This window comes from Chaetura pelagica, unplaced genomic scaffold, assembly GCF_000747805.2.
Source record: "Chaetura pelagica isolate M959 unplaced genomic scaffold, ChaPel_1.0 scaffold369, whole genome shotgun sequence".
Classification (NCBI taxonomy): domain Eukaryota; kingdom Metazoa; phylum Chordata; class Aves; order Apodiformes; family Apodidae; genus Chaetura; species Chaetura pelagica.
In genome coordinates, this window is record NW_009970235.1 from 771,560 (window position 1) to 787,328 (window position 15,769).

The 15,769-nt window shown below is 45.9% G+C and overlaps 1 protein-coding gene across 1 annotated transcript in view; it reads right to left on the reverse strand.

Moving 5' to 3' along the window:
- Positions 1–15,769, reverse strand: part of ARIH1 (ariadne RBR E3 ubiquitin protein ligase 1) — a 40,816-nt gene that overhangs the window by 16,543 nt on the left and 8,504 nt on the right. Inside the window, exons 2-8 of the mRNA XM_010005896.1 lie at positions 12,707–12,851; positions 6,918–7,010; positions 6,494–6,549; positions 2,581–2,647; positions 1,526–1,632; positions 964–1,006; positions 205–276 (exon numbers count right to left, since the gene is read on the reverse strand). Of these exons, the coding sequence (XP_010004198.1) occupies positions 205–276; positions 964–1,006; positions 1,526–1,632; positions 2,581–2,647; positions 6,494–6,549; positions 6,918–7,010; positions 12,707–12,851 (583 nt within the window). The remainder of the gene's footprint in view (positions 1–204; positions 277–963; positions 1,007–1,525; positions 1,633–2,580; positions 2,648–6,493; positions 6,550–6,917; positions 7,011–12,706; positions 12,852–15,769) is intronic.

Below are 15,769 nucleotides of genomic sequence, written 5' to 3' on the forward strand. Positions count from 1 at the left end.
GCTGAACCTGAAGATCCTCTCCTGATTCGAGGCAGTAACACCTATTTGCTCTTCAAAGAAGAGTACTTCAGTGTACTGTGAATTTTAAGGCTTGCTCTTAACTGATGACACACAACAGAAAGAATAATCCTAGTACAGAGGAATTCAGCTGTCATTCTTCTCTTCATCTGGGAAGTCCATATATGACACAAGAAAAATCCTCACCTTCGTGTTTGCTGCAATCCAGTTGGAAGTTTCACTGTCATCATCACACTTCTTAATCCACTTCTTTAACCACTGTTAGACAAAAGCAGACAGAAGAGAGTTACATTTAAATGTAGGGACTGGAAATGCTCCCAAGACAGCTGCTTACATGAAAGGTTACACAACCACATGGGAAGATAGGTGTTGGTGCTGGAAAGCAGTAAGAACAGCAACTAATGTAGTTGCAGCCATTTTCTGCAGCACTGCCCTGACCCACAATCACTCAGCACAAACACTTCAGCAATGAGTTTGCAGTTCTCAAGTTCAACCAGCACAAATTTCACATGGGACTCTAAAACAATAAAGATGTTACAAGAGTGATCTGCCAAAACTGCAGTCAGGCCCTCTGTGATGGTTGGCTGCATATCAGGACAAATCACCAGGTTGGTGAAGCATGAAACACCTACAGAAATGCCCAGTCCAGGAATGCTTGTTGTCAAGTGAAGCATTCCCTCCTGAAGCACCTCCATTCCTTTTCAGAGAGTCACTGCTGCAACAGCCTCCTCCTCCTCCAGACATCACCCCATCTTGCTGAGCCACTGCTACTTCCCAAAGCCCAACTTGGAGGCATCCTAAAGGCATCTGGTATGATTTTGCTGACTCCGCTCACACTATGATGTGAACAGCCACAAAGCTCGTGCTTAATTTCTACCTGCCTTGTGGGTAAGTTGACTTCAGACTTCAAGTCATGCATTTAGGAAATAACCTGGAGATGCTCACCTTGCATTTCACAGGATCATGCCAGTTTTCACCGCAGTTAAAGCTGAAAGTGAAAGGGAAAATAAGTAAATGGGGCAGATGAATATGCTTTTATTTAACTAGGTTAACACTGCGGGAGTTTTCTTCTGGGTTGTTCTGATGAAAGACCAAATCCAGTCCCAAGGAAACATTACACATGCCAAAAAACACCCCCTCAGATCCCTCAACAGCCACTTCAGATGAGTGTGTATCTGAATGCACTTTGATTGTCTACAGTGCCTTCAGTCAAGAACATCACCTGCTCTGAAACCACTCAGCTGAAGGGCATCTCAGAGAAACTTGGATCTGTCTCCATGTCAAATGAGGCCCATGACTTAGAGCAACAACTACACAGTGACAAGACCTTGCAACCAGCTCTACCTAATCCCGGCCGACCATTTGAAGCCCACCCCACACTCCCCCCACCATCTAAACCACATCCAAACCACATCCCAATAGAACAGACTGACAGAACACATGCTGATTACACTCCCAAGGTGGTAAGTGAAAAGCAACATCCCCATCCTTCACTTCATTTCCTTACCAAAACTGACGCCCACACTTGCAGCGAACGGGTTTAGCATCAGGATACTGGACTTTGACAACGTGGTGACAATCTGGGGCAGGACACCATTTTAACAGTCGATTACACTGTGAAATAAAGCAGAACAAAACTCCATAACAGAGAAAGGATGATGCATGTGCAAGGACTGTACCCATCTCTCACCCCCTCCTCATCCTTCGGAGCCTTTCCGTCTCAGTCCCTCCTGCCTTACCAGTCCCCTTTAACGAGAGATGGTTCCTCCATCCCAGCATCTACTTTCTTTGTACTGAAAGCAAAGCAGGAGCACAACTGTCAACTCTTCACTGTTAAATGGCCTCTTAGGAGAGACCAGAGGCACCAATACTACTGTTGACCTCACAGCTCAACCAGAGAAAATACTTGATGAAGAAGAAGCTAAGAAACTTTCGACCCAGCACTGCCCCAGCCTTGCTGAGCCCCTGCTCACACCATGCACACTGGTTGTTCACAAACACCACTTCCCAACACCCCTTGAATACCATCTCATTGCCTGCTCCTACTGTACTGCAGCCAGAAAGGGTCTGCACTGCTAGACTTCGGTCAGTCCCCCAGTCTGCAAGACATGCTGAGGTCCAGTGTTGCATTAAAAGAAATAAACCACCAACAACCCCCCCTGTACACATCTCTGCAAACAAAGAGAGAAAGCCTGATCCCAGTAACAACATACTCAGCTCTGGAGTGAATCTGAACACATACAACTGGGAAACTGGGACAGTGGAAAGCAAATAGTATTCTGCTAAAGGCAATATTCCAGCTTTACTTCCAATGCCACCTGTTTGCTATCTCTAGGTCTTTTGTCCTGCAAAAGTATTTTTTTTGTATTTTCTACAACTGTACCTGTGACTAAACAGGCAACAAAGTCACCCCTGCAAAGCCTCTAACTCACAGTCACACTTGATTAGAGAATATGCAAAAAATCCACTCTACAGTTATAAACAAGCCTCACTTCTCTGGTTTGGTACATATGCAATGAAAAACAACCTCAAAGCCATAAAAAATTTCAAATAAAAACTCACCTCTACAAAACTATTGGTTATTAAATGCTGGTACTTTAATTTAACCTTGGAATCTGTGATCAGACGCCTGTGGAAAGGGAAAAAAATTCTTGTAGTAGAAAACTCATCTTTTCCATACACAGCCAGTAAGTTCAGACAGAAATTATTTTTATTCTTCTTTCTATGATTGTAATTTTCTGTACTTACCTGTTCTCTAGTTACTATATAACATTACTATGAAATCTACAACTACTGTAGTTAACTTTCAATAGTAGCTTCAGGATCACACAGAAAGCTCATACAGTTAAAAAGAAATTAACTTCCTCATGTGGGATTTTTATTTTAAAAAGCCCACCCCTCTCCTGAAGAGCCCAAGGAACAGCAATTAATTCCATTTACATCACACATATTTTGTGGCAAATCCCTTTAAAAAGCTCCAGAACAACTGTTGTGAGGTTATTAACTTTGGTAGATCTATTGCTGTCTGGGTTTCTATGGAATGCTACAGCTTCAGTTTAAAAGTTAATGAGGTTTTTAATCTATTTACCATAAAACCAATGTTTATTTAAATTCAGCATCATAGGGAGTGTATACAACATTAACTTTAAATTAACTCAGCCAGCTTGGAAGCAGGAGAGAAGAAAAGCAGACAGGAATCCCTTACAAGCATGGTCACCACATGGTCACCATGGACACACTGCCCCAGCTGGCACTGCAGACTCAGCAGCCTGGATAAGTTTAACAATTTTATTATGTATTGCTGAACACTTACATAAAAGTTTTTCAGTTATGATTGAAGTATCTTCTGCATATATATATCAGCTGGACTAATACACACTGTGGCATTGCTGTTTTAAAATCCACCAGTGGAATACAGCTTTTTACAGGCCATATAGCATATAAATATTAAAATTAACAGACTGTCCACACTGATGATTCAATGCTGCATAAATCCCAGCCCAGAGCAGTCTGGGGAGCTCCTCAACAAATAACTTGCTGGTTATTACATAAACTGGGCACATGGCACCCAAATTTCCAGTGCTAAAAGAAAACAAATCAGCTGACAAAGCATCTCAGCAGATCCATGTCCATGGCAAGCCTGCAATTTTGGAATGAAACTTACCCAAAGAATGAAAAAACGATTTGAACTTCGAATATGAATTATAAATCCCACTTTCTTAGTCCATACCCAAGCTTCTAGGCATAATACATGTCACTTTAAAAATAGAGTGTATTAGATGTACGCATGGGGAAGTGGGATTGCAATGGAGAGGAATGCCAGAGCTACCCAGTGCCCACAGAACACACAAAGCCCTGGGTTTTGCTGACCAAACTGCTCATCATCACTCCATGTTTGGAAGAGCATCAAGCACTGAATATTATTGTCTTTTGACAAACAATAAAGGAAACTAGACAAATGAAGAGAGGAAAGCTCTCCCAGTGCCCATGAACCCTCCTTTGGGGTACATTCCTCTGAGAGCCAAGCTGTAAAAGAAGACAACTATGCTGGAGAATCCAGGTTGGAAAAGCAAACTGCCTGCAAAAGCAACTTAACCCTTGATCCCTTCTGGCAGCTCGGTTCAGAACAACACACCTCAAAACATCATCCAAAAATGGCAGCAAACCTTTATCAGACCCTAAGTTTTAAACTTTTTGCTCCATTTTGCTAATGCAAACTCCTCAGAGGCCCATCAGTGGGATGAGCAAAACACACACCATGCGAGATGCCAAACGCCCTCCCAGAGGAATTACTCCAAGCCCTCACTACACTCTGACCTGCTGCACAAGCCTTGGCATTTGCAGTTCTGCAAGGGAAGATTTCAAATGAGGCAGAGCTCCATCAGACTTCCACACAGGAACCCAAAATCCATCCAAGTGGGTTGATTCTCAGAAGTTACTCCCAGCCTGCTCTGCCACCCAGGAGCAGAAAGGCAGCCTGCCCAGCTTCTTAATGAAACCAACATCTCTGCATGGAGCTTAAAGCAATTCCCAGCAGCATTAGCCAGGGAGAAACAGGGATACAAACACATTACCCTCAGCCAGTTTGAGGAGCTGAAAGGGACTCTCTCCAACCTTCCCACTGAAGCTCAACAGGAAGAAGGAAAATGGACAATGAGCTAGCTAAATACTCACAAAACCAGGCAAGTCATGTGAACTGCTAAGTCTGGACTTGGATGGAGAGAATTCAACTTGGAGATGTGCTGCCTTGCTGAGGGCAAGTACTGAGGAGAGAGCAAGTTAGTCACTTGGCCTGTGATTTGCTGATGGATAAAGAAACTGAGGTGTCTTTACATGCACACTAATCTTAGGTTCCTACAGCTTCAAAACCTAGAGCTGGAGACTCTAGTCTCTAGGAAAAGATCTAAAAAGAAAAAAAAAAAAAAGACATGGAAGGGGGTGCAGATTCCAATTGGAATTACCTGTATTTTTATTTATGCCATTGCATAAGATTACCACAGTTGGCCATCTTTGCTTTTAAAGGAAGGCATTAGACTTTGGCTAAAAAACTGTACCTCTCTCCCACAGACATTCCAGGTATTCCATGCAAGGTTGGGGAGGTGGGTTTTTACCTCCATAAAATGTTTCTAGTTTTACTTGGACAAAGAGAACTTGTTTGCTTTATCATCCAGATACCATTTTACTATCACAGGCCCTAGAGAACTCTGCCATTTCAGAGGGATATGAGGGAATCCCACAGCACATGGTGTGAGCTGCAGGCTGCACAGCTTCACCCCAGTGTTGTGGTTTTCTGTGCTACAAAAGCCAGGGCATGAAAGAGGAGGACAGTCAGCCCTGCTGCTAACACCAAGGAACTGAAACCAAAGCAACAAAAGTCAGCACTGCTCTCCTCACCTTCCATCCCTTCCTTGCTCCTGCTCCCACCCCACTTCAATATTTCAGCTGCTCAACTTCACATGCTCTGTTTGAACTGCTTATTCCAACTGTCGCAATCAAGAAACCACTCAAGAAATGTCCTGCTGAGAGCCTATGACATCACAGGTTCAGTTCAGACTTCAGCAAACAAAAACCTCCATCAGGTCAGTCAAGATACGATGCCAACTTCAGTTCAGTTTCCACCCACTGAACTCTTCAAGCCACCCCACAACAGCACACAAAAAAACTTGGGCTACTCCTACTTCTCTCCAGCCCACAGCGATGACTAACACGGAGCCACTAACGTGGGGGAGATGGGAAACCACTGGTCTGAAAGCCCCTGATATAAACCCAGCAAATTAATATCAATGAGTGAGTCAGACTTCAGGAAGGAAGGAAGAAGGTAAGAGAATGAGCTCCTATTTGGATGCTTTTTAGCATGAAGAATTAAAATGAACTTAATCAAGGTTGAGAATGATGAAGAATCTTACTCATGCAGTAACATCAGCCAACAGCACAGAGAAGGACGCTCAGGGAATTCACTGCTCCTCTGTGAGCAGTCATCCTACAGCTGGACAACTTAATAAAGTGACACAGGCTGACATACCAGCTTCATCAAATCTTATGTTTGAGGGTCAAGTGCTTCCTATCAGAGGGCACAAAACACACCCTACATCAGAATCTACAAAGGACTTCTCTGACTCACATATTAACTATAGCTACAGGACTTGGTGAACCAGTGGGTTGACCTAGGTAGGAAGTCCTAAATTCCTAGATCAAAGGAAACAAAGGATTTGGAAAGGCTGGCTGGTGTTTATTCTGCTGTCATGCTGACCAAATTGGTCAAGGAGCCTTTCCTCCAAGTACTGTGGCACAGGTTTTTCAGTGTTAAACAGGAAGTTAGGAGACATCAGTACCAAAATAGGCAATTCAGGACTGACCTCTCTGCTGCCTTAAAGCCTCTGTGCAGGCTTTTATAAGCCAGTACATTTGACTAACACGTAAGGAACAAAATGGAAAGAGAGAGGAAAGCCAAGAGGTAGCAGCTCATTATACTTACATAACTGTATTGTCATCAACTAAGATATCACAGCCATGAGCAGGGCATGAAATGGTCTGAAAAAACAAAAGGTCATAAAAAGAACAGTGTTTATCCTATTTTTGCAGCACAAAAGAATTCCAAGGCAACAGACTTCACTGCAGTCCATAGCAAAAATAGCACACTGGCTCTATCATCACATCCCAGATGTGCCACTGTGCACAGCACGATCCCTCCCACCCGGAACAAAGAGCCAGGCACCAACTCCAGGTAGTTCCCTTCAGTTTTACCTGTGGCAAAGGCTGCAACCTCCAGAGTTTTGTTTTTTCTATGTTTTTATTGTTTTGCTTTTTCTAACTTCAGTGGGGAATAATTCTCCCCTTCCTTTCCCCTTCCTCTGCAATATACAGAAGTAAGTCCTGGGGTGGGGGAGTTGTCCTTTTACCTGTCCCATGCCTTCCTCCATTATTTTGGTAGTTAAATACTCGCTCCAGCACTGCATACAGAACTTGTGTCCACACTCTAGGCCAGTAAAGTACTGCAATGACAAAGAACACAAGACACTTAAATCATTTTACCACACGGATTCACTCAATCACTTCACCCTCCTTGATGCCTTGCAGGTTATCACATCTCTCACCCCCCCACAACACTTGAGACACAACTATTTCTTTTGCATCATCACCCCCAGAGCCACTAGGTTCAGCTACAGTCATGTTTCCCAAGGCAGACTTTCATCCCCAAGCCCAGCAGCAAGGGAAGGTGTGGCTGACATTTCCATCCTGCCTGCCTGTTTACACTGATCCTCACCTTGAGGAGGCCATGCAGAGCCCAGCATGGCACTCTCCTTGTGCTGCTCCTGCAAACAAGTGAAATGAATGCAACACCACCAAACATGTCACAGTTAGAAGATGAAATGGAGACTTCTTTCCTCCTATTTTTTCCTCCTGGCTTGCTACCACATGTGGGTGCTGCCCAGAAGTCCCAGAATATGCACAGGCACTAATTTAGCTCCCTCTTGCATAGGAAACAGCAGAGGATGAGCAAGCAGAGTGCACTGCTGAGGGAGCACCAAGCAACACAACTACAAAGAACTGTCTGCACTTACGCCTCTAATGTGCATGTATCCAGTTTGCCAACTTGCTTGGTGAACTTCCCCCCCGAAACCCAGATGCTCATCAGATGAAGACAAAGACCTGATTGGCAGGTGTAAATGACTAATAAAATTCAGTAATGATCAGCTGTTGCTGATCACCTACACAGAGCATCTCATGGTACCATCTGGGACTGAGTGGTAATACAAGAGGTGGAGAAGCAAACGCTGCTGAGAAAAACAACAAAATTAAATTACTTTTCTCAGTTCATCCTAAAGTTATTGCACAACCAGAGCCAGGGGCAAAGGCAAACTACATATAAAACAGGCCCCTCCTACCACTGTGCAGGCTTCCATTTGATGCCTTAGCTTTTCAAATCATCTCTCAGCCAATAAAACAAGAGCTGCACTCTGAGATACCATCAACTTGTATGAAACTCCATCAATGAAAGACACCTGGTCTCTGCTGAGCAGCCCAGAACAGCAGCAGGATGCTGTTAATTATGAAAAGGAGAGTCCATTTTAAGGAAACAATCTTCTAATCAGAAACACTTTCTTGACCATTAGAGACTCAATACTAGTGCCCACTTGCCTGGCACTCCTGCCATCAAGGCAGGGACAGGTTGGAACCCGAGGCTTGGGAATACCCAGCCTTGCCTGTTGGAGAGCACTTCCCAGGACCAGCAAGGGGGTTAAACCTGACCAGTCAGCAAGGAGACAAGGAAAAGAGTCAGATGCTCAGCTCACAAGTAAAAGTAGAGATCCCCCACCCAAGCCTTTCCTTTCTTTGGAACAGAAATCAGGGTGATGTGTCCTGTCAGCATCAAGGCTCAAGGAGAGAGGCAGAAAACTAGGGGACCAAGGTACACAACTCCAAGGCTGAAAAAAATCACTTCCAGCTTCTGACCTGCTCCTAAGCCAGTTAACAAGGTATCTGATGCTTCACAGACGGTGCTGTGGCCAAGTGAGACCCCCTGGAGGTGCAGGTTATGGTAGAAAAGCCCCAATAGCTGCAATTTTTGAGATGCAAACAGCACACAACCAGCCTGAAGATGGCAGTGATTTTTTTTCCAGAACTATGGCTTATCCACATGAAAGGGAAGCAAGTACACACTAGGGGATCATCCCTTACTGAACCTAAGTACTCCTGCAGCAAGCACAGGAGGAAGCAGTAGAGAACACAGGCAGACACACAGCTTCATTTAAGACTCATTTCAGTTATTTCAGGCAGTGAAAATATTTGCTCAATTCCCACATAAAAGGCAGCAACCACATTTCCTCCCAGGCTGCAAAGCATTCAGAGTATCTTTCAACTGGTTTCTTTACTTTGAGGGCAATGCCAATTATTTTTGGCTAAGCTGACAGCAGATGTCAAGGGAGCAAAAAATGGCCAATGTAAAACCACCAAGTGTAAAGGGTAACCAAGGGTTGAAACAGCCCGTTACCCTGGGGACAGCTCTACTTCCACCCTAACTCATCACCTACTTGGCTTGTGACAGCAGGTGCTGGCACTGGGATGCTGCCATTCAGTGCCTGTCCCTGCTCCTCTGGCAGCATCCAGCTGATCAGAGAAGGGATCAGCTGCTCCAAGAAGTGTTTACCATGACAGCCCCACCAAGGATTTTTTAATTTCAGCAGTTACAACAGCACTGACATGCTGAGTGTGCTGTGTCCTTAGAACAGACAGCTGGGACAACAGCACCATGTGTCTCCAACACTCTCCCCCCAGAAGCCTTCATCTCAAGCAGGACCTGAAGGGCAAGATGCAAGAGAGGAGATGAGCAAAGCCAAGACCTGGGAGACCTTAGAGCACCTTCCAGTGCCTGAAGGGGCTCCAGGAAAGATGGGGAGGGACTTGGGACAAGGGCAGGGAGGGAGAGGACAAAGGAGGACAGATGAAAATTGGAAGAGGGAGATTGAGGTGAGACATGAGGAGGGAATTCTTGAGTGTGAGGGTGGTGAGAGCCTGGAACAGGTTGCCCAGGGAAGCTGTGGCTGCCCCATCCCTGGCAGTGTTGAAGGGCAGGTTGGATGGGGCTTGGAGCAACCTGGGCTGGTGGGAGGTGTCCCTGCCCATGCAGGGGGGTTGGATCTAGATGAGTTTTAAGGTCTCTTCCATCCCAAACCTGTCTGGGATTCTATGACCCTCTATATCCTGTCCTCACCAGAAAGGATTTTGCCTGAAATAACTACTGGGACTGGACACAGGTAAATGGGACCCAGAGGGACTAAAATATCTCCTTTAAGTTTTCAAACCATGAGGGTGCCAAGGCTGCTTTGAAAGAATCAAAATGCTTTGTTTTGCAGCTGCTTCCCCAAAATATCAAGTCTCAGTTCTTTGGGGATGACTGAAGAGCCATAAAGATATGATATTGTCCTTACATGTGCTTCAAAAGGCAGACAAATGCCTCCTGCAATGAATATTCACCCTCTTGTGGGGTGAAGACTCTTACACTCCTGTAACAGCTGTATGTTGTAACATTTCTTGGCAGGTGTTACTTCAAACTTCCAGCTTTCTGTAAGCTGGGAGGTGCTCCCAGAAGTAAGGCTGTTTTTTCAGGGGGGGAAAAATAGCTGACCATTGCAATACGAATCAAAAGCTGAGATCTTAGGTTAGGTACTGAACAAAACAGATTTCAAACCAGATGGCTTATGGTTACCTTAGACACAAAGACACTAAAGCCTTTTAAAGAGGGAGCCAGAAATACTAGGTTTTCCTTTATGCTCTAACTTTCACAGAATCACAAAATCACTTAGATTGGAAAAGACCTTCAAGATCATCAAGTCCAACCATTAACCCAACTCTACCAAGCCCAGCACTGAGCCATGTCCCCAAGCACCACATCTAGATGACTTTCAACCACACCCAGGGATGGTGACTCAGCCACCTCCCTGGGCAGCCTGTGCCAGTGTCTGACAACCCTTCCAGTGGAAAAGTTCTTCCCAGTGTCTAGTCTAAACCTTCCCTGGTGCAGCTTGAGGCCATTTCCTCTTGTTCTATCACTGGTTACATGTGAGAAGAGGCCAGTGTCTGTTTACAACATCCCTTCAGGCAGCTGCAAAGGGTGATGAGGTCTCCCCTCTGCCTCCTTTTCTTCAGACTAAACAGCCCCAGCTCCCTTAGCTGCTCCTCATAAGACATGTTCTTAAGGCCCTTCACCAGCTTGGTCACCCTTCTCTGGACACACTCCAGCACCTCCATGTCTGTCTTGTCTTGAGGGGCCCCAAACTGGACACAGTATTTGAGGTGTGCTTTGTGCAGTTCTTTCCAGCAACCAGAAAGCTGCTTGCCAGGCAGTGCATGTACTCCCTGCCAGAGGAAGGGCCTCAGCTCTGAGTGCTGGGCATGCAGCTCCCTCCCAGCACTGCATCTACATGAAAAAGGGGAGAACAACATAATAAGAACATGACATCTAAATTGGATGTTTCTAAGAGGACCTTTTCTGCCCCAAAATCAAAATTATTTTCTTACTACCCCACGTATAAAGGCTGCAATGAACAAACAAGAGGATTCTATCATAAAGAAGAGGGATGGAGCAATTTCTCAAGTTACTGTCTTTTTCAAAGCCCTTCACACCAAGCAAGCAACGATTCTCCTGAGCAGTTCTTCTCTCAAAAGGAAGTCAGTGCACACCAGGCCTAAAAGGGGATGCACCAAATCTTGTGGTTACTGGCTCAAGAGCAACAGTTGATCTTACCACCAAGGATCTCTGCAGCCTGGAGAAGACTCTGCTTTGCCTGCTCAAGCCCAGGCCTGTGGTCACCCTGCAGCAGGGGCACTTCATTCCAGGCTACTCATAAAGCCCAGAGCTCACAGGGATTTCCAGTCTGGCTAAAAATCAAGTTCATAAAACACACCCAGAGCAGGAGAACATAAGGGCTCTTTGCTCTTTAAAGGCCAGGCAGATGTTTTTGGAGGGTCAGGACAGCTCCACCAGGAACAGTGAGTTCCAAAGAAGAATTCCTCCTGTATGTCAGCTTTGGCAAAGCCTCAGTTGGACTATCATGTCGGGGCTTTTCCACTAATCTAGTTTTCTTCCAGGATCTCGCACCATTCTGTCCTGCTCCTGGAAAGTCACAGCAAGCTGCCTGCCTGTACCAAAACAGAGAAGAAATCTGGAGCTCTGATTATCATTGAATGGTTTGGGTTGGATGGGACCTTCAAGATTATCTAGATCCAATCCCCTGCATGGGCAGGGACACCTCCCACCAGCCCAGGTTGCTCCAAGCCCCATCCAACCTGCCCTTCAACACTGCCAGGGATGGGGCAGCCACAGCTTCCCTGGGTAACCTGGGCCAGGCTCTCACCACCCTCACACTCCAGAATTTATCCTCATGTCTCACCTAAATCTCCCTCTTCCAGTTTTCATCCCTTCCCCCTTGTCCTCTCACTCCCTGCCCTTGTCCCAAGCCCCTCCCCATCTTTCCTGGAGCCCCTTCAGGCACTGGAAGCTGCTCTCAGGTCTCCCTGGAGCCTTCTCTCCTCCAGGCTGAACACCCCAACTCTCCCAGCCTGTCTCCAGAGCAGAGCTGCTCCAGCCCCTCTGATCAGTTTGCTATTTGTGCACAGCTATAAAGAAGCACCATCACTCATCTGACCACAAACCAGAAGGCTGCTTTAGAACCCCAGTAAGCATTTCCTGAATCTTCTCCAATTAAGAAGGCAGTGCACAAACATGGTGAAGATCCAAAAAGATATCCATAGGGGTTGTGTTCTTTCAACAGTACAACTTAATTTTACTTCTCCTCCTACTCCATTTTATTATAGGCTTTCTGGCTTGACTATTTTGCATCATTATTTACTACTTTTATAAGCTGCTCCCTTAAAATTCTATTTAATTTTGCCCACCATGCCTTCCACATATTTTTTCTATCATGTATGATTTATTTGCAGGTCTCAGCTGGTATCTGATCTTTGTAAAAATGCTTGGGTTTTTTCTGAAGAACGTGACTACCCTGCTGCCCAGACCCCACCACCCTCAAAGGCTTTTGCTGGAGAGATAATAATTTCATTTGAAATACAATCCCATTTTGGGTAAACTAATAGTGATGGAGGTTCGTTTAAACAATAAAAAACAGAGTTAAGTGTCAAAGTTGTGGGTGTTATTGGTCAGTTACCACCTTGGCTACCAGGTACTCACCGAGTTTGGGTAGTTCAGATAGCAGATCTGACAAGGCATATCCTGGGCTGATGACCTTGTGTTCATCTGGCGCGTTCGAGACTTTTTACTGGGATTAATGACATGACACTCTGCAAAGAGCTTCTCCAAGTTGCCATCAAAGTACCTGCAGAACACACGCAAGAGAATGGAAAGTTAAGTCACTTCCCTGTAAGTCATTTTTCAAATTTTGTTTGGGAGTTAAATGTACAGGGTTGGTTTTAATACTTTGAAAAGCTCACACACTCACTGGTTTTGATAAACAACTACCAAACCACAGCACAGCCCTGACCATACGGGTGAAGATCCTTCTCCCAGAGGAGAAGGACCTGGGGGTAGTGGTAGACCAGAAGTTTAACGTGAGCCATCAATGTGCACTTGCAGCTGAGAAAGCGACCATGTCCTGGGCTGCATCAAAAGAAGCACAGCCAGCCAGTCCAGAGAGGTGATTCTCCCCCTCTACTCTGCTCTGGTGAGACCCCACCTGGAGCACTCTGTCCAATTCTGGAGTCCCCAGCATAAGAAGGACATAGAACTCCTTGAGTGTGCCCAGAGGAGGCCATGAAGATGCTCAGAGGGCTGGAGCACCTCCCCTGTGAAGACAGGCTGAGGAGGTTGGGGTTGTTCAGCCTAGAGAAGAGGAGGCTCCATGGTGCCTTTATAGAGACTTTCCAGTATCTGAAGGGGGCCTAGAAGAAAGCTGGGGTAGGGCTTTTTACATGGTGTGTAGTGAGGGGACAAGGGGCAATGGTTTGAAGCTTAAAGAGGGGAGATTCAGGTTGGACATTAGGAAAAAGTTCTTTCCTGTGAGGGTGGTGAGAAGCTGGAACAGGGTGCCCAGGGAGGTTGTGGAAGCCCCATCCCTGGAAGCATTCAAGACCGGGTTGAATGGGGCCTTGAGCAACCTGATCTAGCAGGAGGTGTCCTTGCCCATGCAAGGGGTTGGATCTGGATGATCTTTAAGGTCCCTTCCAACTAAAACCATTCTATGATTCCGTGACTGGACAATCACATCACTTCTGAGATCTGGGCACACTCCTGAGAACACAGGCACCTTGAGTTCTTCAGTTGCATTTCAAGTAATTTCAAGTAATTCAATAGTGATTTCTTGGCATTGAAACTCCAGGACAGGAACCTGAAGCAAGTGTCTTACTTCAGGACATGAGGACATGTTCGTAAAGCACAGGTGTGGGGCCCCAAATTTCAGTTCTATTTTCAGCTTAAGTCTTCATTTTTTCCCTAATATTCTCATTCCTACCACATCAAAGAGGGAGCAGGAAGCAGCAACTGGTCATGCTTTGAGATTCAGCAGGTCCCTCATTCCTGCACTTCATATTTTCCTCCATATGCTCCGTCTACATGTGTGCCCCAAAGAGGTCCTGACCCCAATTCTGGCCATTCCTCCTCTGATCCAAGCAGAAATGCATCAGCAAGTCAGACTCCTGGTTCAGCTGACAGAGAACTTCTGCACAGTCACCAGCTCCCATTAAAGCAACTGCAGGACTGCATTTCAGACACCTCAGGCATCTCCAAAGTTTGGGAACAACTGCTGCTCAACCAGGCATCTATCAGACCAGGACTCTGATCTCCAGTTAGGCCAGTCTTCATATTCACACTGAACACCTTGCCCATGTCCAAAGCCTGCAATAGAGGCAATGCACAGTCCCCCTCTTGGGCCAAAATCCCAGTCATGGGAAAATCTTTTGTCTCCAGACAACCAGAGGTGTTTTGACAACCTCCAAAGAAAATGCAATTCCTGGTTTCCAGTGCTTCCAAAAATTAGATCTCATGGAAGAGAGGATGTCAAACTGGTTGGGGGGAGATGAATGGGCACTTTTTATTTCCTATTCCCTTATGGAAAAAAAATATAAATATCACTTTGGTTTACATTCTTACAGAAAGCTCCTAAACTCAGTGAGGACCAGTTTTGAAAAAGGGACTAGTTGGCAGGTCAGCCTCTTCCCAGCATCAACACATCACTATCTTTCTCCAGCCTGCAGCAGCTGCAAAGAACTATTCAAATCTGCTAATTAACCAGCTAACCTTGCTGCATACCCATCCCTCATTCAACACCAATAAACCAGTCATTCTCCTCCCCATCATCAGCAAGTTAAATCCAAATTGGGACCTACCTAGGGAAAACAAACACACATGAAACACATTTGACCATACCACAGTCACATGTGAGACCAGATAACTTCAGCACACAGGCAAGGCTGTTTTTATAAGACCTAAAAAAACCCCAACTATCTCCTGTCCATCAACAGACAGAAAAGAATCAAGACTTTATGCTGGGCAAGGAATTAAGAAGGTGTGTCTCAAAAATGTGGGACTAAGCCTGGAATATACTAACCTAAACACCTCTGAACACATCATCTTTCCCGGGATGCATCAAAACCAGCATGGCCAGCAGGACAGGGGAGGGGATTCTTCCCCTCTACTCAGCTCTGCTGAGACCCCACCTGGAGCCCTGTGTACTCTGGAGCCCCCAGCATAAGGACAGGGAGCTCCTGGAGCAAAACGAGGAGGCCACAAAGATGATCTGAGGGCTGGAGCAGCTCTGCTCTGGAGACAGGCTGGGAGGGTTGGGATCTTCAGCCTGGAGGAGAGAAGGCTCCAGGGAGACCTTAGAGCACCTTCCAGTGCCTGAAGGGGCTCCAGGAAAGCTGGGAAGGGGCTTGGGACAAAGGCAGGGAGGGAGAGGACAAGGGGGAATGGATGAAAACTGGAAGAGGGGAGATTGAGGTGAGACATGAGGAGGGAATTCTGGAGTGAGGGTGGTGAGACCTTGGAACAGGTTGCCCAGGGAAGCTGTGGCTGACCCATCCCTGGCAGTGTTGAAGGGCAGGTTGGATGGGGCTTGGAGCAACCTGGGCTGGTGGGAGGTGTCCCTGCCCATGCAGGGGGGTTGGATCTGGATGATGTTGAAGGTCCCATCCAACCCAAACCATTCTAACTTTCTATGATGATTCTATGCCAGCATTGCTCACAAGCCCAAAATCCACTGCAGCTCTCCTACAGCACCTGTCACCAAGACTGGACTTT